Below are 25658 nucleotides of genomic sequence, written 5' to 3'. Positions count from 1 at the left end.
TAACTTTATATTAACCCCACATTTATTTGTTCTCAGCATCATCCTTTTAGCATTATTACTCAACCCAGAATTAAATGTTCTTTTAAAATATTAAATGATAACACAAGTGACAAGGACTCAGTACTAAAAACATTCAGGGCATCAAGTTAAAACGGTCTTCAAAGTTAAAGCAGATTACTAAAAAAACCTATAGGAAAAAAAGCAAAAAAAAAAAAAGAGGTAGTAAACTACAGGAAACCCTGGGTAAATGCCTATGGGAATGTGCGCTGCAACCCTCAATATTACACATCATCCTCTGGATTTAGGAGTTCATCTTCCCGTTTCTGTATTGTAGCCACTACCCAAAAAGTTGGCCCAGAGAGGAGGGGCCAGCGGGCTGATGAGACTTCAAATCACTTCCGAAGTGTCTTTGCAGAAATGAAACGGGACCCAATCCTAGCAGGCTGTGTATTTCTAGACTACATGGTTTTTGTTTTTGGTAGGTGTTTAGACATTTAAAAATTCACAGGTCAAAGCACCAGGAAAAGAGGAAGGTAGAAAACTTTCTTCCTCTTCTTGATGAGTACCGTCCAAGCAGACTGGTAGGGCAAATATTCATTATGGACTGTAATTCACTTTGCTTTGGTTTTGGAGGCTTCCCTTAAGAAAAAAGAGATTTGTTAATAAATGATAAAGAGCACAGAACAACAAGATTAAATTACTGAGGCAAATTACAATTACAAAATAATAGCTTAGATCGTTCTCTATTTAATCTCAACATGTTGAAGGGTAACAGTATTTCCACACCTAATGTTGCCATTTTTTTCTGTTCTTGAGATAGGACCAGACGACTAACATCTGACTGCCTATTATGTGCCAGAAATCATTCTCATCACTTACATGGAAAATCTTTAGTAACTCTCTAAAGGGATATTACTTACTTGTTTTTACAGTTGCGCAACTTAAGGCTTACAGAGATTCTAAGTGTAATAATTTGTCTGACATCACAGGTTAGGAGATGATGGGCCAGGACTGGAAGCCAACAATCCCTGATAGTTGACTTTTCTGAAACCCCAAATTTCTTTCTTTTGATATCATCTTGAATATTATATTCTCCCACAAATAACTTACATTGTTATTGCTCCTACCTCTACTTAGATTTAAAGAAAAAATTATATACTCATTTTAAGTATTTTTTACTCCAAATATCTGTAATTTTGTAAATATCTTAAAAAGAATACTAGTCATTAAACCAAATTAACTATAATCATGAGTTAAAAATAAAGGGAACACTGCTTTCTAGAACATATAAACCCCAGGTACCAAAGTACTATGAACCATGAATAAGCTCCTTGGCTTTACTCATCACCTATCCCTTAACTCTCCACTGTACGGAAATTGTTCAATACACTGATTTAGAACAAATATTATGGCACAAACTTTCATATCCAAAGGCTGTGGAGTTTTTAGAAAACAGAAGCTACTTATTTTGTGACTTAAGGTAGGGTCAAAAAGCGACAAATCCAGAGCTAAAAGCAGTCGCCAGGATGAAGCAATCACTACAACTACAGGAAAATGTACTGGCTCTCCATTGTAAATCAATGAAAGAGCAAAAATAAGGTAGGTCCGTTAACATTAATGCAAGTTTTATTCAAGAGATAATATTGAAGAACTGAGTTTTTAACAAAGGAAAAATTTATCAGTTTTCCACTCTGCAGTAAAAAGTGGAACTGGGGACCATTTACAACACATAAATAAACTCTACCTTTACATTTCTGAATAAAGCTGTATTCACTTCTTAGAGAGAGCCATTTAACTTTTGCTGATAAGGCTTTGTGAATTGTGTTCAGAAACTTTGACAACACGCACATACATACAGACACTCTTCAAATAAGCTTAAGTACCTAGGATTTTCACTCCAGGATGTGTTTCTGCGAGTACCCAGGACTCTCTAACTTATGACTGCATATTTTCTACATGAATTCAATTTGAATTGCCTTCATCTTTAGCTACCATGGTTTTGTTTTTTTTTTTAAATAATCAGATCAATGTTTATTATGACTTTTTAACTCCCTCAAATTAAACGTTAATATTTGACACGGTAGTTTCAAAAAATAAATATTCAAGGCCTCAGTTTTAAACTTCCCTTCAGTGTAATGCACAAAGTTGCTAACAAATATTAACAGGACTACCCTAAAATAAATGCAGCTTTCTTATAAAAATTACTTGTTATAATACAGTTCTCATTCTATTCCGTAATTCTGATAAAGAATATATATATATATATATATATATTTTTTTTTTTTTGGTAATTAAACAAGAGTTTAGAATGATTCAGTCCTTGGAAAATCTTAATGGCAGTCACTCAATCAATGAAGAAGTCGGTCACTCCTGGAGTCACACACACTCAAAAACTGCTGTTAGCATTGACTGGGTTTTTGTGGGTTTTGTTGGTGGTTATTGCTTTAGTTGGCAATACCTGAATTTAAGACGAAAGAACATCTCCCACTAAGCCTTATTTTAAATATTATAAAATGTATATGGAAAATAGACTCATAGAGGCTATAATGCTGACGTCTTAAGGAACTCACCCATGAAATGGGTGCATGTTTTTTAGAGGATAACCACGGATCTTTTTGCTCTAAAAATAAATGCCCCTACTTTTCAGAGTGTTCCCATTCTTCAAATTCTTCAACAGGAGACTTGAGCAGCTTAACAGTTTTGCTATAAAAACAAACCACTCTTGTTAACAAATGAAAAACAAAAAGGAAACTGATAAAGGACATAGTTTTCACAGTTAACGATAAATAAAAGTGCAATAAGTGTTCAAGTAGGGCACGTAGTTTAAAAACTACATGGGAATATTTGGCATAGGTCATCTTTTAAAGGCTCTCCGAGGGTCCCTGCCATTACTTATTGTGGTCATGACTGTCTGATTATTAGCAGTTCCTTGTAGCTGTGGATTTGTAGGTCCCCGGCCATTGCTTCTACCAGCATATGAAAATTGGCATCCCCTTGATTCTGGGCCACTTTGAACCCCATTTCCTAAAAAAGAATATAAAAATTCATCACCATTTACAGACACGGATCTATAGAAGTACACCTACTTGAAGTTCTAACACATGCTTACAAGTAGTATTAGAAAAAACAAATGCCTTTATTTTTAAGCTCCTGGGGAAAAATTCAATGTGGGCTCTAGGTTTTTCCAAATGAACGATTACTGTAAATATATTGACTTGATGCTGTACTAATAAGGAGAGAGAAACAGAGCAGTTTGAGCAACAGAATGAGAAATTAGTAGAGGAGAAAAACATAGGTAATGCATTGCCTATACCGTAAAAGGAAAAAGGAAAATGGGTAAAATGGCGCATGAACACTGGCATTGGGTTCAAATATGGTTAATAAAGTTTCAAGATGGACAGTATAATTCTAACTTTTCAAAGGAAAAACAACAAAGTTTCCCACCAGCTGTGCCAAAACATGCAGCCATCAGTTCAAATAAAAGCTTCAGCCACTCTCAAACTCCAATCCCAAAGACCCTTCCTCAGTTATTTACGAATAAAAACTTCAAGAAGACCTTTAACACAGCTGTTAAGAACCATTGACGTGACATTTGAGAGTATTTGAGGGGTAAAGGCCAAACTTTGAAAGAGGCAGCTACCAACATGTGAAAATTTAAGGTGAGCTATTAATCTAAAGATAAAAGGCTTTTGGTGTGCCAAAGTAACCAGTAACTCTGCATCTTTTATAAATAATCACTAGATTACAGAAGTTTTGTTAAAAGAAATCAATGGAAAACCTATTATGCATCTCTAAAACAGATTTCTTATTATAAGCCACTGTTTAAATATAGAATGTGCTCCGGGAGGTGGATGGGGGGGATGGGTGAAATAGGTGAAGGGGATTAACAGTACACTTATCTTGGTGAGCACTGAGTAATACATGGAATTGTTGAATCACTACTGTACATGTACTAATAAAATACTGTATGTTAACTACACTGGAATTTAAACAAATAAATGTATAAAAAATAAAGAATGTGCTCAATAAAGTAGCTAGAGAATATCTGCTATCTAGTATCTAGAAAATCAGTTACTTGGGAATTCCTTGTTTACCAGTAGCTCCCTTTTAGTGCTAATTTATGCCTAAATTGTTTTCTTCTAAATCTTTCATAAGATACATTCACGTAATTGTTAACACCTGATCACAAATATGCAAAAAAAAAAAAAAAAATCTTACCCACTGGTCCAAATGTACCTGTACCCATATTATTATTCATGGAATTACTCTTCTGTTCATTGTGTGCCTAAAAAATATGTTTTTAATTTAACCAATTGAAGAATTATAAAAAAAAATTATTATAATAACATGTTGTATCCATTCTTTAATTGTTAAGGTTTTTTCTAAACAAATTTTTAGAAGATTTATCCAAGTCCATTCAATGTTACTACTTAGGAAAGTTTCTCAAGCCTTTCATAGTTTTTGTTAGATCTTAATGTGTTTTCCTGATGTTACTCTCTACTCCTCGAAGTGCTCAACAGCACATATGTTTAAAATGAGATACTAAAAACACAAACATAGACTCACAAAATACACAGAATGAAAATGACTTTCTAAAGATTTTTTTTTAAAAACTGTCTTCATTATACTTTGGGTATGACAAGGTTGGACACCTAGTCGGGGAATTATAGTACCCAGTCAAAATCAGCCTAATCATAAAAATAGACTATACATTTGGATTAATTACCCCTCTGCTCTGTTGTCCTCGATAGTCTGGGTTGGGTTCACTGAAATTTGGCACTTCTGAATAAACCATACAAAATCTGAAAGAAAATAAAGCTCAAGTTAAATGACTCCTAAAATAATCAACCTTTCTTTATACAACATGCATAACTTACAGGAATGAAGAATTTAGGTATCATACAAATTAGCTAAAAAGCAACATGCTAACTATCCAACAAAAACATCCTAAATGCTATGTCCCATAAAAACAAAGTACTCGAAAGTATTCAACTGCCTACAATATACAATACGCTCTAATTTTAGTGCTTCTGTACTACAAAAAATAAATCATGTCAAAGATCAAGGACACAGAAACACAACTCTGTGCTGTTTTTTCCACATAGGCTGATGCCACTGAACCATGTTTAGGGTTCCAGAGTGTTTTTTCCAGTAGTGGTGATGGATTTGCACTGATCCATTCACACCACTCTCATCCAGTCCCTCTTTGACCAATCACTGTGAATCTGCAAAGATAATCATCCAAGGTTAAGAGTGGATTCCGCAGGTATATAGAAAGACATGTGGCTATTAAGACAACAGTTGATACCAAGGCTTCTTTAAAGTTGACAATGGCATATATTAACATTACACATCAACATTTACTTAGCTCCTTGCCCCATAAATAAGAAATTAAAATTACTTTTGGTAAATCCTAGACTGATGCTGACAAAGTCAAAGTCACTAAGAATTGAGTGACCTCCAAAGGTTCTTCACAAAATTGACCTCTATTATAAATACTTCTGTATACACAAAGGTCAGGAAAAAACCATAAATCTTTTGATGATACCGTTGCTAAGAGCATTCATAACACATTGCTCTAACACTACTCTAATAACAAACATAAGTAAATTCTAGTTTTCCTCCTAGCAAGAGCAAAGTGTTACCAGTTTCTGAGCTTTAAAAGCTAGCAGGATTGCTTATCTTTTCCAAATAAGAATTTTATTCCTGCAGTGTGGAACAGCATTTTTTTTTCTTTTTTGGTGCCATGTGTGGCTTCTCTCTTTAAATATCCTCCAATTTGATGGCATTAAGTAGATATCTACGCATTAACCGAACAGAATGGACTAATGATTTGGCTTGCTGCCAACACAGTACTTTATGAATACATCCCAAATGTCTAGGCTAATATGGAGGCTGAATTACCTTTATACCCTTAGAGAGGATGGTTCCTCCAAGTCAGGGTAGTAGTGTATGGAAGCTCGCATTGTGGCTGCCTGTACGGTACCTAGACTGTGGATAAATACAGGACTTCAATTGTCATCACTGCAAGTCCTTTTACCATGAGTACATATTCATCCATAAATGAAAAAAGAAATTTTAAACTATTGGCCTGAAACTTAGCTTCTTATGTAGCTTCTTCTTCTTTGGCAATTCACTAGAAAACAGAACCTATTTAAAAATGGCACTGTGACACTTGGAAGATGCCATGTTGCCAGTGCCTCCAGAAAAGGCCCCGCTGGGGATCGTCTCAAGTAGGACTTAACGCTCTCTGCCAGGGAAAACGGATATTCTCAACCACAGGAAACAATATGGATGGCTGTTCAACTGGTACATACGTGGAAAGCTGCTTTTACAGTGAAGGGGCTGAAGGCATTCAGTTTACCAGTCAAGCAAAGCTACGAGGTTTACAGTTTATACCTACCAGTTATTCTGTAGATATGTGATTTATTCAATTGCGATAGGAAATTGCATTTTAATACTTACTCCCCAATTTTCTGAAGTTCTCCACCCCTTCCAGTATAAAGTGTCAAACACCCTTTCCACATGGATGCATACCTAGAAAGAAAAGAAACATCCGTTCTGTAGAAATACATAAATTCCCTCTACGTAAGTAAAATTATGCTTATTTTTTGTATTGGGTATAGGCAGAGATCAAACTCTGTGTCTACGGTAGTAAATCAAATAGAATTAATTTTGATCAACCTGTTACTTACAAAAAAACAGTACAAAGAAAACCACTGCCATATGTTCACACAATTATCTAAACTATATCTAACCCTAGAAAAGAGTCTTTTTGCAAAGCAAGCATTGTTATACTCCAAAGACCGCATCTTTAGTCAATTAACAAAAGAACTTTCAGTTGTAGAGAGTCAAGCAGAAATTATTTTTCAGTTACAAAATACATAAAATTAACACTGTTTATTTACTTTTATACTCATTTACTTGGTCTACTCAATTATCAATATAATAGTTTTTCCTTTGCCTCCATAAACCACACAGGATTCACAAGCTACTGAAAACTTGGTAAAATTAAATCCAGGGCCTAAAAAAAACCAATCACAAATCTCTGTCTTTCCAAATCTGCAACTTTTAGCATCAACTTGGCTGAACAGATTATTTACTCTGATCAACCCTGAATGCAGACAGCATTGTTACATATTCCTCCACACAAAACTGTTTAAAAAAATAAGTTAATAAACATTGTAAAATCAGTCTGTGGTTTGGTTTTCAGTGGTTCTCTACACCACTACTATGGTAACTTTGTATCTTAGAATGATAAATTATAACTAAATATTGTTGAAATACAGTTATAGTCAATAAATACTTGTTAGTTTCACATTATACATTTCCCTTTAGTGAGGGTTATTAGAGACTCCAGCACTCTTATGCTACACAAAAAGCGACTTAGAAGAAAAATAATGCACTGGTATTTCACCTTTTAACAAATGTTAATGCGTGTTGAGAAAAAAATTTCAAGGTACAAGTAAACATTTAACTTGCACTTGTTTCCAGAATGAGATCAACGATAGATAGCAGGGTTTTCTGATAAACCTATCAATATTCAAATTACCATTATTTAGATGCATGCTTTTCTTCAAAAACTACTTTTCTCAGATACGATCACAACTGAAGCACCTACAATAGGCCAGACTCTGCTAGATGTTATTTTAGTTAATAAAGTAATCATTACTCCCATTTAACAGAAATGGAAGTTACAGAAGTGTAATAATCTCAAGATCATGGTAAAGTTACAAAATAGTGGAGTTTCTTTAGTTTTGAGTTTTCCTTTAAGTTGCCTTCCTTAAAATCCTATAAATACACTATATGGGTGTCTTGATGTTAGTTTTTCCACCGATTTTTTGATGGACACATCTATGTATTTTCCAGGACCACAAAATATGAAATATTTGAAATGAGATGCTGTGTACACTGCATAAAATACTTATAATCACTGGAACGAGAAATACTTTGGTAGCCAAAAAACTTTAATTATACTAATCCTCACCACACCCTCACAGGCAGGAATTCTCTTCTGTGTGAGCTACAGATGTGGAAGTTTAAAAGACACAATCAGTGTCATAATGAGTCACTGAAGGAGAATAAAATGTCTATGTTCTGACTCTCACTTCCTTCTTTGATGATACTCTGCCTCACTTCCTGAAGATGTTGCAAGGCCTGGAAGGTCTTACCAAAGGGCTCTAACTAACCAGCCTCCTCCATTCAGGGCAAGCCGACACGCCCCTGAGATTCTATTTACCATGCCAACATCAATCTCCACCCACTTTTCCTGTAGTTACGACCAGTAACTTATTACAAGTCTATTGGCCACAGAACTTCCAAAATCCATTTCGAGGCCCTTTTCTGGACTTTTATCTTCCTACTTTAAATATCTGGTAAAATCTTAAAGGCAGTCTAACTCTATCAAAACAAACAAACAACAAAATAAAAGGCTGTGCTCAATTATTATTTATCCATTTATTTTCTTCCTAAATTATTTTTAAAAGCCAATCTGCCAGCTGACCCTTTTGGATGGAGGTATCATTGACACCTTCCTGCCAAACATTTTCTGCACATCATCCTGGTTTTTGCACTATGCTGACCTGACAGCAGTAGGCACAGGAAATCTTTTTTTCAGAATGCATCTTCCAGGTAACCGTAAACTTCCCCTCTTAACTTTTTTTTACATGGGAGCACAAACCTGACATACCACGAAAACTGCTAACCTGTCCCATGACAATCTTACGTCCTTGCTGACTAAATAAAATAGGGGCAGGATTTCAAAAGTCACTAAAAAGGGGGAAAGGTCGGAAAAGTACTGTCAACTTAAAAACTCATGAGGAAAAAAAAAAAAAGTATGGATTATGTGAATTTTATCCACGTTTTAAAAACTCCACCCCTTCCAGACCCTTCCACCCAAAGCAGGGTCTAATAATCTAACTTGTGAACTGAGGGGCAGCGGGTTGGATTCCTGAGGGAGGCTGACCACTCTTTCCGGCAAAGGTGGGGACATCCCTCGATCCAAGTTAGCATCCCGCCCCCCGCCCCCCACCCTGGGGAAAGATGCAGGCCTCGCCCAGGTTCCCGCAGCAGCTGAGCAGCTGAGCCCCGGGCCTGTGACTAGGGCAGCCCTCCCCTCCCCCCTCCTCCCCTTTCCCCTTCCTTCCCTCCCTCTCCCCTCCCCCCCTCCGCTCCCCTCCCCCCTCCGCTCCCCTCCCCCTCCTTCCTCCTCCCTTTTCCTTCTCTCCCCCTCCTCTTCCCTCCCCTCCTTCCCCTCCCCTTTCCTTTCTTCCCTCCCCCCTCCTCCCCTTTCCCCTTCCTCCCCCTCCCCCTCCCCTTTCCTTCCTTCTCTCTCCCTCCTCTCCTCCCCCTCCCCCCCTTTCCCTCCTCCTCCCCTCCCCCTCCCCCCTGTGACTCAGGCAGCCCTCCCCCTCCCCCCTCCTTCCCCCTCCTCCCTCCCTCCCCCTCCCCCTCCCCCTCCGGTGCACACCTACCCTCTGGTCAACCGAATAATATCCCCGGGCTGTATGAGCCCTCCGATCTCATCCCACACGGAGATCGTGATGCTGCCCGTTTTATCTGCTACTTTGCAGGATCTCACTTCGTGGCCGTCTTTGGTTTTGGTCACGCGTCCTGCGAAGATTTAAAAATCACAAAGGGGGGGGGAGGAGGGATGGGGAGGGGGAGGGGGAGGAGGAGGGGGGAGGGGTGCACCGGAGGATGAGGACTTCCAGAAAGGCTCTGACTCCTCCTCCGGGACCAGAGCGCGGCGGAAAGACGGGAAGACGGAAGGAGGTCGAGCCCCGGGGTTCGCCGCAGGCTGGATCCGAGCCCGGCGGGGGCGCCGGGGCCACGTGGAGGGGGAGGGGGAGGGGAGGGGAGGGGAGGGGGAGGGGAGCTCGCAGCCGCGGCGCCGGGGGAGGGCGGGGCTGCGGACCCCACTTACCTATCTCCAGGACAATAAAGACGACATTTAAGTTTTTCAGTCCGGGCTTAATGTCTTTTATAAAGAGAGGCGGGTCGCTGACCCCATTCATATCGAGGCAGGTGCGGCCGCGGCTGCGGGCGGGGGCGGGACGGGGCTCCCCTCCGGGGCCGGGGCCGGGGCCGGGGGCGGGCGGGGGGCGGGCACCGGGGGACCGGCCCGGACGGCACCGAGTCCAAAAAAAGAGGAAGGAAAAAAAAAGGGGGGGGGGGGGAGAAAAGAAGAGCTCACAAGTTTAAAAGGAAAAAAAAAAAGAACGCCGAGGCAGGTCGCCCGCGAACCGCGCTCCTGGAGGGAGCAGGCGCCCGCCCTCCGGATGCGGGGAGGCGAAGCGGGCGCGGGGGGGACGGCCGGGCCCCCGGGCGCACACACGACCGCGCACCCCCGCGCACCCCCGCGCACCCCCGCGCACACGCGCGCCCGGCAGCGGACCGGCAGCGGACCGGCAGGCACCGAGAGCCCGAGGCGCACGCCCAGCAACCGCGCACCCGGCGCCCAAGCAGCGACTGCCCGCCGCGCCCGCGCGCCGCCCGCCCCGCACCGGCCGCCCCGCCCCTTGTGACGTCACGCGGCGTCGGCACGCCCGCCCCGGCCCCTCCCGGCTGTCAGCGCGGGCCCCGCCCCTCGGGCTCCCTCGGGGCTCTCGGCCCCGCCCCCGCCCCCGCGCACGCCCCGCCCCCCGCGCACGCCCCGCCCCCGCCCCCGCCCCCGGCGCTGCTGCCCCCGCGCTCCCGCCTGCGCCCCGCCCGGCCGCCGCCCTAACCTCGCAGGGGACGGTCGCCGTGTCTGGGCCCCGTGGGTGCTCGCGGGGAGCTGCGGCGGCGCCCGTGCGTCGGGGGCGGGGCCGCGGGCCCGAGGGCTCTGCCGCCCGCCCCGCCGCCTCCTCGGGGAAGGTCACCCCGCCCCCCGCGTCCCTCCCGGGCCCTATCCCATGCCCGACCTGTGCCTGTTTTATTGTTTTGTAACGGACACATTTTTAGGGCAGTTTTAGGGCCAGAGCGAAACTTAGGGAGGAACTTCCCGTCAAGGCCGACTCCAAGGCGTCCCCTTAGCCCCCCCCGTTCACCTTGGGGCCCCCCCTTCACCTTGGGGCCCTCCGCTCACCCCGGGGCCCCCCCGTTCACCTTAGGGCCCCCCCCGTTCACCCCGGGGCCCCTCCGCTCACCTTAGGGCCCCTCCGCTCACCCCGGGGCCCCCCCGTTCACCCCGGGGCCCCCCCGTTCACCTTAGGGCCCCCCCGTTCATCTTAGGGCCCCTCCGCTCACCCCGGGGCCCCCCCCTTCACCTTAGGGCCCCTCCGCTCACCCCGGGGCCCCCCCGTTCACCCCGGGGCCCCCCCGTTCACCTTAGGGCCCCCCCGTTCATCTTAGGGCCCCTCCGCTCACCCCGGGGCCCCCCCGTTCATCTTAGGGCCCCTCCGCTCACCCCGGGGCCCCCCCGCTCACCTTAGGGCCCCCCCGTTCACCCCGGGGCCCCCCCGTTCACCTTAGGGCCCCCCCGTTCATCTTAGGGCCCCTCCGCTCACCCCGGGGCCCCCCCCTTCACCTTAGGGCCCCTCCGCTCACCCCGGGGCCCCCCCGTTCACCCCGGGGCCCCCCGCTCACCTTAGGGCCCCTCCGCTCACCCCGGAGCCCCCCCCGTTCACCTTAGGGCCCCCCCGTTCACCCCGGGGCCCCTCCGGGGTGTGCTGTGGGTCTTCAGGGACCTGGAGGACTTGTGTCTCCAGCCATCCTGTCCACAGAGTAGCTCCCTGTGTGCCACCCGGCCTCCTCCCGTCTCGCCTCACCCTTGCCCTTGCCTCACCTGGCCCTTCTGGGGTCCCGGTAGTCCCGGCGTTTCCAGAATGTGGATACTTGGCGGCAGACACTCTGCAGCCTTTTCAGCCTGGCTTCCCGCGCTTGGGAATCGGCGTTGAGGCTTCATCTGGGCCTTTTCAGGCACCATCCATTTGTTTCATCCATCGTGTAACAGTAGTGGGAAACCTGAGACACTAAAGCCCGGGAAAAAAAATGAGTAAAGTTTTTTTAGGCCTTTACCTCTGGTAGTGAAAAAGGGCACGTGCTTTACAAACAAAGCTGGACTTGGACTCCGTACGGTGTGATCCTTAGGACACTTGATGAAGCTTTGGAGTCTTAAGTGTAATAATCTGGAAAATAAAAGAATGCTTGCCTCTGACAATTACACAGGATCAGAGATAGAAACTGCCTGACCAGGGCCTAGAAAATAGTAGCTACTCAATACGTAGTTCCCTCACTTCTTTATTATTATTACTTTTTATTTTTAAGATTTTATGTATTTATTCATGAAAGACACAGGGAGAGAGAGAGGCAGAGACCCAGGCAGAGGGAGAAGCAGGCTCCATGCAGGGAGCCCGACGTGGGACTCGATCCCGGGTCTCCAGGATCACGCCCCGGGCTGAAGGCGGCGCTGAACCACTGAGCCACCCGGGCTGCCCCTTTTTTATTGTTAAGGAAGAGAAAAACAATGGTAGCTTGAACTGTGATCACGTGTTTCATCAATCCTATATGGTGACTGCTAATTTTTATCCCCACTTCACAGATGATGCAGCTCACCAGAGACTACGTAGCTAGAGAATGGCCAAACTGGGTTTCGAATCTAGGCGATCTTGACACCCCCTCCCCTAGGGCCCTCCGGCTTAAAGGTGATTTTTTGTTTTTTAGACTTAAATTGTAGTGGTAGATCTGAACTTTTTAGCGGTAAGATATATCTGTAGGACTTTAAGGAATCATCTAATTAACTGTTTGTGATGGTAACAGAAATGTTGCAAAGAGCTGAGAATATTTGCATGGCAGCCGCCTTCTTTTTTTTTCTTGATTCTTACTATTTTTAGGTCAACCACCACTTCCCAAACATCTGCAAAGAAGTGGCATAGATATCCTAGAACCTGAGAAGGGTTTCAGAGACAGTCGCACTAGCAGGGGAGACCAGACATTCTTAAGGAAGCAGAAGCTTCCATTTCTTGGACAAATGAGGCCTGGGAAGCCAAAGACCTTAATGGAATGTTGGAGACCGGTGTCAAATAATATCATACGTATGATTTCAACCTCAAATAAAACAAATGATGAAACATGTCAGGTAATGGCAGAACCACATCCAACCTCAGGGCTTCCGAAGACTCCAACTTCAGATCAGAGGCTCTAATCCTACCAAGATCACCTAGCAGTAATGGATGCTTCATTTAGATCTTCCCCAAAGCTACATTCTTCAACACAGGCAAAAACATTCTCACAAAAGCAATATTTAAATCGGACACACACCCCTTTTTCTTAAGGTTTAGCAAGATATTTAAAAGATTAGCAGTAGATAGGAAACCAATGAAGAATGTTGAGCACGGTTGTGGCCAAGAGTTTGGATAAAGCAGGTCAGCCACTCCTTGCATTCTCAGTCATTTGTTCCCAGAAAAGGGATTAGTTCGGGCCGCTCAGACTGATTTTACCAACGTGCATAAAGAGGAACCAGTTAGCAAACCAAGGCCCACAAAAGCAGAAGCTGAGGCTCAGCAACCCAGCCCTGCGCTAACCCCGCAGGACAGAACCAGCCAAACACCTACTTCCTTCCCATTAACTCAGCTGTTCTCAGAAAGGAAACTGCAACCCAGTGCCGTCGCAGTCACCAAAACTGAAGACAGCCGAGTGTGTGGACAGTGCAGGAACTCCGCAACCCAGACCTGTTGGTTCCAGCTAACCCCGGTCACTCACAAAGGTGGTGCTTAGTAGAAAGAAAAAGGAGATGTCTAGAAAAGCTATTGCCACTCAGATCATCGCTCCTAGTATACCATTCAGCGAAAATAAACCGAGGTGGCGGGTCACTAGACCTAGCCGCTTAGGTCATGATGATTACACTGCTGGTTCCTTAACACATCCACAGGCCTCCTTCATGGTCTTCTTCCTCCTACTGTTCTTCAGGCCTTCCTCATTTTTAGAGACCAGACATAAATCTCTGCGATAATGAGAGGCTTATGGCCAGAATCTCAGCATCAGTATCCTGTGTAAAGATGATTTAGTGCGACCCAGTATGAGTTAGAATCCTGTACATAAGGGTCTGGTCCTCTGGTTCCCTCACTGATGAAGGTTTTTCTGTCAATTTTGCCACCGCCCGCCACCCATGCTCATCACCACATCCTGGTTTCCGGGATCATCAAAATCATTTTCACTTTCGTTACACTATGCATCTGTTCAAGACTATTACAGCGTCTTGGGGCACCTGGGTGGCTCAGTCGGTTAAGCATGTGCCTTTGGCTCAGCTCGTGATCCCAGGAGCCGGGATCAAGCGCTGCATCAGGCTCTCTGCTCAGCGAGGAGCCTGCTTCTCCCTCTCCCTCTGCCTGCTGCTCTGCCTACTTGTACTCTCTCTCCATCAAATAAATAAATTCTTTAAAAAAAAAACAGCTATTAACAGCATCAATATTATAGCTGACCAAGTTCTGTTTGAAACTAGACATCTTGGGCAACCCGGGTGGCTCAGCAGTTTAGCGCCGCCCTCAGCCCAGGGCATGACCCTGGAGACCCGGAATCCAGTCCCACGTCGGGCTCCCTGCATGGAGCCTGCTTCTCCCTCTGCCTGTGTCTCTGCCTCTCTCTCTCTCTCAATCTCTCTCTCTGTGTGTCTCTCATGAATAAATAAAATCTTTAAAAAAAATTAAAAACTAGGCATCTTGTGTAGTGAAATTAACAAAAAATTAACCAGAACTACAGTGTTCTCACATTACAGAGGTAATCTACTTTGTAACACTTGGTGAGGTCAAAAGAAATGGCCTTTTCTTAATCTTCTTAAAAAGATTTAACCTTAGGGGGCACCTGGGTGGCTCGGTTGGTTAAGCATCTGCCTTCTGCTGGAGTCAGGATCCCAAGGTCCTGGCACCGAGTCCCATGGGCTCTCTGCTTGGTGGGGAGTCTGCTTCTCCCTCTCCCTCCACCTGCCAGCCCCTTCTGCTTGTTCTCTCTGTGTGTGTGTCAAATAGATAAATAAAATCTTAAGATTAAACCGTTAAAAAAAAGATTTAATCAAAAGACTCATAAGTAATATTTAGTAATATCTACAACTTAGCCGCACAAATAATCCCTGTAATGATAAATGCTAACACTGAGCATTTGCTATGTGCCAAGCATTTTATCCTTAGAATCACGTTATACTTACTGATATATTATTTAACAATATAAGTGAATTTTCTCATTTTATAGTAAGTTCCAGAGCTGGGATTTAAAACCAAATGTTACGTGAAATAACTTTTTTTATAAAACAGGTTCTTTTGCCTTTAAAAGTACACTTCTCTGGTTATCTAAGTGGGTAATTGGATTTTTTTTTTTTTGAAGGCTTTGTAGTTCACAGTGATCAGCGCAACACCAGGTTATTTAATCCCTAATGTCTAATTGTGGTGGGGGCAGTGAGGTCCGCTGGCGAGGAATAACTTTGTAGTTTCTCTTGGGAGGAAATGCATCCCTAAGTAGGTTAATTCAGCGCAACTACATTATCTTTTTAATGATAGCGTGAACAACTTTAGTTTCTGTGTTCCAGAAAGTTTCTTTCAAGTGCACCATTCATCTAACTAGCTGCCTGGATTTATTGTTTATTCAGCTGAGAAAACAAAATATTACTGGCAACTGAACTAATTCAGAATTCATTAAACAAAATTATTTCTTTATTGGCAGATTTATCTAATTGGAGTATGTGTCACACTCTTCATACTCCTCATACTTAAAGGGATATGATAGAAAAGGCTAGGGACGCCTGGGTGGCTCAGTGGTTTAGCGCCTGCCTTCAGCCCAGGGCATGACCCTGGGGTCTTGGGATCGAGTCCCATGTCAGGCTCCCTGCATGGAGCCTGCTTCTCTCTCTGCCTGTGTCTCTGCCTCTCTCTCTCTCTGTCTCTCATGAATAAATAAATAAAATCTTAAAAAAAAAAGGATATTCTGTTAAAAAAAAAAAAAGCTACAAATCACATATACAAAGAGAGATGACCAAGTTCTGTAGATCAGAAGTGCTTTCCATACTGACTGTTTATAGACGCTTCAAAAAGAGTTACTCACACTGTTTGCTGATGTTCCTCATTGTCCTATGTTGAGCTAGAGGGAATGTTCAAGTGCCACCCCAAATTCCTGTATTGAAATATAATCCCCAGTGTAATGTGGAATTTGGAGGTAGGGTCTTCAGATAAGAAGGTGGAGCCCTCGTGAATGGGCTGGGTGCCCTTATGAAAGAGACCCCAGCACGCTCCCTACCCCCTCTGCCGGGGGAGGACACGAAGCAAAGACGGGCATCAGTGAACTAGGAAACAGGCCCTTCCCAGACACCAAATCTGCCAATGCCTCACTCTTTGACTTCCCAGTCTCCAAAGCTACGAGAAATCAATTTCTGTTGTTTATAAGTCACCCAGTCAATGCTATTCTGTTAAAACAGACCAAATAGGCTAAGACATGTGTAAAAAAATAAATAAGTACATTCATGAGCATTTAAAAAAATTTTTTTATTTATTTATGATAGGCATGCAGTGAGAGAGAGAGGCAGAGACACAGGCAGAGGGAGAAGCAGGCTCCATGCACCGGGAGCCCGACGCGGGATTCGATCCCGGGTCTCCAGGATCGCGCCCTGGGCCAAAGGCAAGCGCCAAACCGCTGCGCCACCCAGGGATCCCTCATGAGCATTTTAAAATCCTAGTCTCCTGTTCTCAGAAGCCCTACCAGAAGCCGTAACAGGCTCCCCTAACTACCATCATGCCTGACACACACTGCTGGAGGGCTTGATGACTCTTTATGGAAGATGTATTTATTCTCTTGGCTTCTCTATGATAAAAATAAATGATCTTTTCTTATTTCAAAGCACTCTACAGCTTACTTTCTCTGCCTTCTCACACATGCAAGCATACACATATACCAATGAATCACCTGGAAGAAACAGCCACTGCTTCCATACAAACCCCTAGTCAAGAGCATTTTCCAAGTGGACATGGAGCATCTGCATTGGAAGAGCGCTTACAGGTAGTGTCCTCTAACCCCTTCTCTTTGTATGGTCATACATGACATGGTCCCAGAAATGTGGACGAGAGGACCGCGACAGCCGCTCATGAATTAACAGCTCTCAGTAATAATCATTAGAGGCTACTGATATGATGGCAAGGGGACAACAGTCAAAACCAATTAAATCAGAGTCTCTAAAGGTGGCACTCAGGCATCAGCATATGCTAAAATCCCTCAGGTAATTACAGTGTACCACCGAATCAGAACCACAGCAGGTTAGAAGAAATCTTTTCTTTTCTTTTTTTTTTTTTTTTTAATATTGTCTTTATTTTCCAGATAACTTTTCTGCAATGGTACTTCCCTTATTCTAGCCTGGGAAATTCTGCACGGAGATGTTTCTAAACGTGAAATTACTGAACGTACGGTTAAGGCTTCTGACATGTATTGTCAATTGACAGTTTAGGAATTCTGAAGAGATTTATACTCCTTTTTGCCCTTTGTATATTCATTGAATGTAGTTTTTTTTTAATTTATTCAACAGACCTTTATTGAGCAACTACTATGTGCCAGCACCGAGACTGCATCAGCAAAAAAAAAATAATAATAATACAAACAAAAGTCCCTAACTTCATGGAGCTTGCATCCTAATGGGAGTAGACAGAAACAATAGACAAAATAAATATATTAGAGGATGATGAATACTAACTCAAAAAAATGAAGCAAGGGAGGGGATAGGGATTTAGCAGGAACGACTACAGAGAATGGGCAGGGAATTGAGTAAAGATACAAAGGAGAGGGGGAACCCTTGAAAAGGCTCAGGTCGCCTGTCTTTTTTCAGGAAGAGTAAACAGGCTGCTGTGACTGAAGCAGAGTGAGCAAGGAGAGTGTAAAGGATGAGAATGGGAAGGGGGCTTATCCTATAGGAGGACGCGGAGTTCAACTCTGAGACAGGAATCTGTTGGACATTTTTTTTTTTTCTGTTGGACATTTTTGAGCAAAGACTCAACATGTTAATCAGACTTAGCAGGATCACTTTGACTGCTGGGAGGAGAACAAAAGGAACGAGGGGGGAAGCAGAAAAAACAGTTAAAAGATTATGAATCCCCTTGAGATATGTTGTAGCTTGTACTCAGAACCGGAGCAGAGACACTGGTAAGATTAGATAAGAATCTAGATCTGTTTTGAAGAGCGAACCAACAGGTTTACTGTTGGTCATAAGCAGAGTTTGGGACAATGAGAAGAATCAAATAGGACTTCTAGATTTTTGGTCTGAACAACTGGAAAGAAGGTCGCCATTCACTGAGATGGTTAAGCCTACTGAGTGGATCGTTGGGGGAATGTGGAAAATTCAGGAGGGCCACGTTAGACACGAAAACCTGTGAGGCAGGAAGAACAGAGTAAGGAGAGTGGTGTCCTGGGTGCCAGGTGAGCTGATGTTTCCTGGAAGAGGGGGTGACTGTTGTGTCACATGCTCCCAATAATAGATCAGGTAAAACTGAAGGTAAAGCTGAAGGTTGAACATTGGGTTTAGCAAAAAAGGAAAGTCACGGCTGACCTTGACAAGAACAGTTGCACTGGAATGGGTGGGAGTGAAAGCCTGAACGGGTTGAGTCAAGAGAGAATGGAAGTTGAGGAACTGAAAATGGTAAAGCAAGTATATCCAGCTCCTTCTAGGGGGATTGCTGCAGCCCAGAGCAAGGGGCAGTAACTTAAGGGGGGGAGTGGGACAAAAGAGATTTTTTTTTTTTAAGACGTGAAAAATAATGTCATGACTGTGGGCTGAAGAGAGTGGTTCAGCAGATAGAGGGAATTTCTGGAGACACAGCTTTGTCCTTGAGCACGCAAAAGGGGGTGGAACAGAGACCCTGTGAAAGGGATGCTGGGAGTATAGGAGATTCTTCTGCAACAGGACGGGAGATGCTAGTGGGTGGGGTGACATGATGGTGTGACTGTGGAAATCCTCTGGTTTCTACTACTTTCTGAGTGAAATAAGCAAAATGATTCAGAGTGAAGATGGGGAGAAGATGCTGGAAGTGTGGAAGGGGGTATGAAATAGTTGTCAGGGAACATGGGAGAATGAGAGAAGTAGGGAAATGCATTACGATTTTACAACAGGAACAATTGCTCACTTAAAGGCAATTAACCGTAAATTTACAATTAGACCAGTGCACATAGTTTTGTATTTTTTTTTCTTCAGACACATTCATCTGTGAAGGTTTGGGCACAGACTAGGCCGAGAGTTGGATTTAACCAGTATCGGAGTTTTGCCAAATGATAGTAACCCTATTTTTTTTTTTTTTCAATGTACGGTGTAGAAATCTTTCCTGGTTTATGATTTGCCTTTTGTGTCTATATTATTTTGAACTACTGTGACTTTTTATATGGTCAAATCCATTATCTTTTCCTTTTTTTTTTTTTTTATATTATCTTTTCCTATGGCTTCTTCCCTTTTCTTTTGATTGAAGGATCCAGTCTTTCCTTAAGAAGGGATGATATAGGGGCACCTGAGTGGCTCAGTCCCTCAAGTTCTGCCTTCGGCCCAGGTCATGATCCCAGGGTCCTGGGATCATGCTCCCTGCTCAGTAGGGAGTCTGCGTCTCCCTCTCCCCCTGCTCGTGCGTGTGATCTCTCTCTCTCTCTCTCTCTCTCCTCCCCTCAAATAAATAAAATCGTTTAAAAAAAATAAACGGATGATATAAACTTTCTTCTATACCTTCTCCAATTTTTTATGGTTGAATTTTTAACTTTTTATCTGTATGTATGCTGTGATTCAAAGTTCTAATAAAATAGTCATCAAAATTTCCTTCTTCTCCACATTAACTATTAATGAATCAATTCCTTATCTTTAAGTTTGTAATTTTTAAAAACATGTTACCTTATTATATTTCTATATTTTATAAGTTCTAGTTGCAGGTTATCACTTCTGAGTCATAACATGCTACAACAATTGTATGTTTATAATTCTTCAGCATCTGATAAGGCAAATAGCAACCTCCAACCTCATTTGTATGAGTATTCTTTAGCCATTCTTTTTTTTTTTTTTAAGGTAATGACGAGTTCGTTTTTTTTTTTTTTTTAATTTTTATTTATTTGTGATAGTCACACAGAGACAGAGAGAGAGAGAGGCAGAGACACAGGCAGAGGGAGAAGCAGGCTCCATGCACCGGGAGCCCGACGTGGGATTCGATCCCGGGTCTCCAGGATCGCGCCCTGGGCCAAAGGCAGGTGCCAAACCGCTGTGCCACCCAGGGATCCCTAGCCATTCTTATTTTTCTAGAAAATTTTGTCATGATGCAAAAACAGACCCCTCTTAGGGTTTGTCTGGAATCAAAAGAAACCCTAAACCTTAATTTGGAACTGTCGATTTCTTTATAATATTTAAGTTCCCCGTTGAGGAGCCATGCTCTGATCATCTATGCTGGTCTTTGAAATTGTACTGGGTTCATTACTCATACATGTTTTTATACACTTAAAATCTCCCTGAAATACAGTTTCACTTTGATTTTGATTTTGCTATAGTGATTCCTCATGTAATTTCCCCAGAAAGAAAAGCAGAAGGTAACTTTCTGATACTTCACATATTAAAAAAAAAATTCTTTTCATAGACATAGAATATTTGGGGCAGGTATAGAATGTTCAGATTGTAATTTTTTTCTCTTAATATTTATCACTGAGTTCAATGGATAGAATGTTACTCGAAACACTACTATTAGAAGGGAAAAAATGGAAAGTAACCTAAATGTCAAAAAGAAGAAGAGATTTATTAAATAAGTTAGTGAATCTTTAGTAGGGAAATCTATCAACTATTTTTAAAATGAGGTAAATATATGCACATGATAAGGAAGATTATGTGGGGGGGGGATGGCAGCTGTATAACAATATGTATACTACAATTCGATTTTTGAAAAGACCCTACATGGATATATATGATATGATATGTCTATTTCATATAGATTGATATGTCTATTTTCAAATCTATTTATCTGGAAGAACACACATCAAATATTAACAGATCACAATAGGTATTAAAATTAATGTGTTTGGGGAAGAACTTTCACTTTTTATTGTCTATACTGTAAGTTATTTGAAGTTTTAAAATTATGTATTCTTAACCAACAGGTGTACAGTTTTCTACTGCCAACACGCACACTTACTTCACCTTTTTCCACACCTAAACTGTTGACCCCACTCCCTCCTACACAAACTGGGTTAAGTGCCTCTTCTAAGTGTTCTTATGACACACTACACTTATTTGAATTATAGAACTTTTCACTTTAATTCATAATTGCCTACTTATTTATCTGTTTTTTTTTTCCAAGTAGACTGAAAAGTTGGGTACTTTTCCCTGTTTCCTCATTTTCTGTTCTACCTTATGAAGTAATTGTTCAATAACTATTCTTTGCAAATGTCTATGATTTGAAAGAGAATGTGTTTTATCTAGTTCTCAGGAAAGAAAAAGAGGCAGTGTTCAGAAGATAGAAAGGGGAAGTGATACAAGCAGAGTGGAAAGTACTGAGAGTGAGCAGCCAATCTAACTATGGGAATGATTCCTTTAACTGCCATCTAAGTAGGTCAAAGGGTCCGAGGTGGAGACTTACGGGGAGAGTCTGTCAAGAGTACTATGAAGGTAACTGGCCTTCTCCTTTGGGGGAATTCCACACTTAGACTGGAGACTATGATGTCATTGTCTTTCTCCGGTGACCTAGTAGTTCACATATCCCATCTGGGTATAGGATACATAGGAGTAGCAGGAAACTTCTGAAGGGGAAGTTGAAAGGCAAATATCACAGGAAAAGCAAGAGAAAGCAAGACTTGCTTATGAGGGTGAACACTAAGCTGCCCCAAAAAACAAAACACTAAAAAGTATACATTTACATGCAGAGGCTTAAATGCCACAGAAGTTCATAACCTTCTCGTGTTACTGGAAGGTGAGCAGTCCAACTTGGCAGGGAGTCTCCACCCCATCAAGTCACTCCGGGATCCACCTTCCTTCCATGTATTATTGTTTCACTATTCCCTGAGGTGATCTCTTCATCTTCAGGGTCACAGTCAGGTTGTGGGCACACTCATGCTTCCAACCTATGGCGAAGGAAAAGAGAGGGACTCCAAGGCAAGTGGCTTATCTTAAGATAGAGATGACCCAGAAATAGGGTCTACTTCAGCTTACATCCCCTCGGCTAAAACTTAGCCACATAATCATATCTAGTTGCGAAAAGCGGATAAAGGGGTAGTCTTTAGCCAAGTAGCCATGCTTTCTAGTGTCGTCTATTTCTTTGGAAGACAGAAAATACAAATGAGAGAAAAACCAGGAGTTTTTGCCATGTAAAGAAGTCAAATACTGTGCTCATAACCTGACTGATAAAAGTAGCATGGAAACTCTCGTGGCCGTCAAATCCTGGTCTAAGACTACTAATATCTGTGCAGTGCAAAAACTAAGGTCTATGGAGGTAATTTAAAGCTAAAGGTAGGGACGCCGGGTGACTCAGTGGTTGAGTGTCTGCCTTTGGCTCATCAGGCTGTGATCCCGGGATCGAGTACCACATTAGACTCCCTGCAGGGAGACTGCTTCTCCCACTGCCTATGTCTCTGTCTCTCATGAATAAATAAAATCTTTAAAAATAAATAAAGCTTAAATGTATTTAATTTAAGGGATTTTTTTATTATGAGGTAATGTCTTATCTATTTTTTATGTTAAAATATCTTTAATGATACAGTGAGGATGGTAGATAACATTTTAAATATCCTTTTTCTTTTTTTTTTTTTTTATTGGTGTTCAATTTACTAACATACAGAATAACACCCAGTGCCCGTCACCCATTCACTCCCACCCCCCGCCCTCCTCCCCTTCTACCACCCCTAGTTCGTTTCCCAGAGTTACCAGTCTTTACGTTCTGTCTCCCTTTCTGATATTTCCCACACATTTCTTCTCCCTTCCCTTATTTTCCCTTTCACTATTATTTATATTCCCCAAATGAATGAGAACATATAATGTTTGTCCTTCTCCGACTGACTTACTTCACTCAGCATAATACCCTCCAGTTCCATCCACGTTGAAGCAAATGGTGGGTATTTGTCATTTCTAATAGCTGAGTAATATTCCATTGTATACATAAACCACATCTTCTTTATCCATTCATCTTTCGTTGGACACCGAGGCTCCTTCCACAGTTTGGCTATAGTGGCCATTGCTGCTAGAAACATCGGGGTGCAGGTGTCCCGGCGTTTCATTGCATTTGTATCTTTGGGGTAAATCCCCAACAGTGCAATTGCTGGGTCATAGGGCAGATATATTTTTAACAGTTTGAGGAACCTCCACACAGTTTTCCAGAGTGGCTGCACCAGTTCACATTCCCACCAACAGTGTAAGAGGGTTCCCTTTTCTCCGCATCCTCTCCAACATTTGTTGTTTCCTGCCTTGTTAATTTTCCCCATTCTCACTGGTGTGAGGTGGTATCTCATTGTAGTTTTGATTTGTATTTCCCTGATGGCAAGTGATGCAGAGCATTTTCTCATATGCATGTTGGCCATGTCTATGTCTTCCTCTGTGAGATTTCTCTTCATGTCTTTTGCCCATTTCATGATTGGATTGTTTGTTTCTTTGGTGTTGAGTTTAAGAAGTTCTTTATAGATCTTGGAAACTAGCCCTTTATCTGATATGTCATTTGCAAATATCTTCTCCCCTTCTGTAGGTTGTCTTTGAGTTTTGTTGACTGTATCCTTTGCTGTGCAAAAGCTTCTTATCTTGGTGAAGTCCCAATAGTTCATTTTTGCTTTTGTTTCTTTTGCCTTTGTGGATGTATCTTGCAAGAAGTTACTATGGCCGAGTTCAAAAAGGGTGTTGCCTGTGTTCTTCTCTAGGATTTTGATGGAATCTTGTCTCACATTTAGATCTTTCATCCATTTTGAGTTTATCTTTGTGTATGGTGAAAGAGAGTGCTCTAGTTTCATTCTTCTGCATGTGGATGTCCAATTTTCCCAGCACCATTTATTGAAGAGACTGTCTTTCTTCCAATGGATAGTCTTTCCTCCTTTATCGAATATTAGTTGCCCATAAAGTTCAGGGTCCACTTCTGGATTCTCTATTCTGTTCCACTGATCTATGTGTCTGTTTTTGTGCCAGTACCACACTGTCTTGATGACCACAGCTTTGTAGTACAACCTGAAATCTGGCATTGTGATGCCCCCAGATATGGTTTTCTTTTTTAAAATTCCCCTGGCTATTCGGGGTCTTTTCTGATTCCACACAAATCTTAAAATAATTTGTTCTAACTCTCTGAAGAAAGTCCATGGTATTTTGATAGGGATTGCATTAAACGAGTACATTGCCCTGGGTAACATTGACATTTTCACAATATTAATTCTGCCAATCCATGAGCATGGAATATTTTTCCATCTCTTTGTGTCTTCCTCAATTTCTTTCAGAAGTGTTCTATAGTTTTGAGGGTATAGATCCTTTACATCTTTGGTGAGGTTTATTCCTAGGTATCTTATGCTTTTGGGTGCAATTGTAAATGGGATTGACTCCTTAATTTCTCTTTCTTCAGTCTCATTGTTAGTGTATAGAAATGCCACTGACTTCTGGGCATTGATTTTGTATCCTGCCACGCTACCGAATTGCTGTATGAGTTCTAGCAATCTTGGGGTGGAGACTTTTGGGTTTTCTATGTAGAGTATCATGTCATCGGCGAAGAGAGAGAGTTTGACTTCTTCTTTGCCAATTTGAATGCCTTTAATGTCTTTTTGTTGTCTGATTGCTGAGGCTAGGACTTCCAGTACTATGTTGAATAGCAGTGGTGAGAGTGGACATCCCTGTCTTGTTCCTGATCTTAGGGGAAAGGCTCCCAGTGCTTCCCCATTGAGAATGATATTTGCTGTGGGCTTTTCATAGATGGCTTTTAAGATGTCGAGGAATGTTCCCTCTATCCCTACACTCTGAAGAGTTTTAATCAGGAATGGATGCTGTATTTTGTCAAATGCTTTCTCTGCATCCAATGAGAGGATCATATGGTTCTTGGTTTTTCTCTTGCTGATATGATGAATCACATTGATTGTTTTACGGGTGTTGAACCAGCCTTGTGTCCCAGGGATAAATCCTACTTGGTCATGGTGAATAATTTTCTTAATGTACTGTTGGATCCTATTGGCCAGTATCTTGTTGAGAATTTTTGCATCCATGTTCATCAGGGATATTGGTCTGTAATTCTCCTTTTTGGCGGGGTCTTTGTCTGGCTTTGGAATTAAGGTGATGCTGGCTTCATAGAACGAATTTGGAAGTACTCCATCTCTTTCTATCTTTCCAAACAGCTTTAGGAGAATAGGTATGATTTCTTCTTTAAACGTTTGATAAAATTCTCCTGGGAAGCCATCTGGCCCTGGACTCTTGTGTCTTGGGAGGTTTTTGATGACTGCTTCAATTTCCTCCCTGGTTATTGGCCTGTTCAGGTTTTCTATTTCTTCCTGTTCCAGTTTTGGTAGTTTGTGGCTTTCCAGGAATGCGTCCATTTCTTCTAGATTGCCTAATTTATTGGCGTAGAGCTGTTCATAATATGTTTTTAAAATCGTTTGTATTTCCTTGGTGTTGGTAGTGATCTCTCCTTTCTCATTCATGATTTTATTAATTTGAGTCTTCTCTCTCTTCTTTTTAATAAGGCTGGCTAATGGTTTATCTATCTTATTAATTCTTTCAAAGAACCAACTCCTGGTTCTGTTGATCTGTTCCA

At 42.5% G+C, this 25658-nt stretch overlaps 1 protein-coding gene and 1 long non-coding RNA gene across 9 annotated transcripts; one reads left to right on the top strand and one right to left on the bottom strand.

The window, feature by feature from the left end:
* Window positions 1-433: 433 nt before the first annotated feature.
* On the bottom strand, window positions 434-10467 carry NABP1 (nucleic acid binding protein 1). 8 transcript variants are annotated; one of them, XR_003134301.3, is made up of 8 exons: window positions 9926-10104; window positions 9474-9612; window positions 6466-6537; window positions 4727-4802; window positions 4219-4285; window positions 2893-3024; window positions 2571-2703; window positions 434-634 (listed from the first exon to the last, which is right to left on the bottom strand). XR_003134301.3 is itself a non-coding variant. In XM_025441706.3 (8 exons), exons 1-8 carry the CDS (start codon window positions 10014-10016, stop codon window positions 503-505), a joined length of 777 nt encoding a protein of 258 aa, XP_025297491.1. In that variant the 5' UTR covers window positions 10017-10461; the 3' UTR covers window positions 434-502. The 8 variants fall into 8 exon arrangements, 5 of the variants coding, with proteins under 5 accessions (XP_025297491.1, XP_025297492.1, XP_025297496.1 ...); XR_003134300.3 differs by having other exon boundaries at window positions 434-639; window positions 9926-10102; XM_025441706.3 differs by having other exon boundaries at window positions 434-639; window positions 2641-2703; window positions 9926-10461.
* A 1122-nt stretch (window positions 10468-11589) lies between these two features.
* Window positions 11590-16762, top strand: LOC112656510 (uncharacterized). Its single transcript, XR_003134363.2, has 3 exons — window positions 11590-11977; window positions 12524-12626; window positions 16466-16762. It is a non-coding gene; the product is annotated as an uncharacterized LOC112656510 (long non-coding RNA).
* Window positions 16763-25658: the final 8896 nt, after the last annotated feature.

The sequence above is a fragment of the Canis lupus genome, chromosome 37, assembly GCF_003254725.2.
Source record: "Canis lupus dingo isolate Sandy chromosome 37, ASM325472v2, whole genome shotgun sequence".
Taxonomy (NCBI): domain Eukaryota; kingdom Metazoa; phylum Chordata; class Mammalia; order Carnivora; family Canidae; genus Canis; species Canis lupus.
Note: the sequence above shows the minus strand (reverse complement) of the source record. Positions and strands in the feature narration are given on the sequence as shown.

Coding starts and splice junctions, on each gene's coding strand:
- NABP1 (XM_025441706.3), bottom strand. CDS start 10,016: ATGAATGGGGTCAGCGACCCGCCTCTCTTTATAAAAGACATTAAGCCC. Junction 3,025..4,218: donor AGGTACATTTGGACCAGTGG/GTAAGATTTTTT, acceptor ATTCTTTTTTAG/GAAATGGGGTTCAAAGTGGC. Junction 2,704..2,892: donor GACAGTCATGACCACAATAA/GTAATGGCAGGG, acceptor TTGTTTTTATAG/CAAAACTGTTAAGCTGCTCA.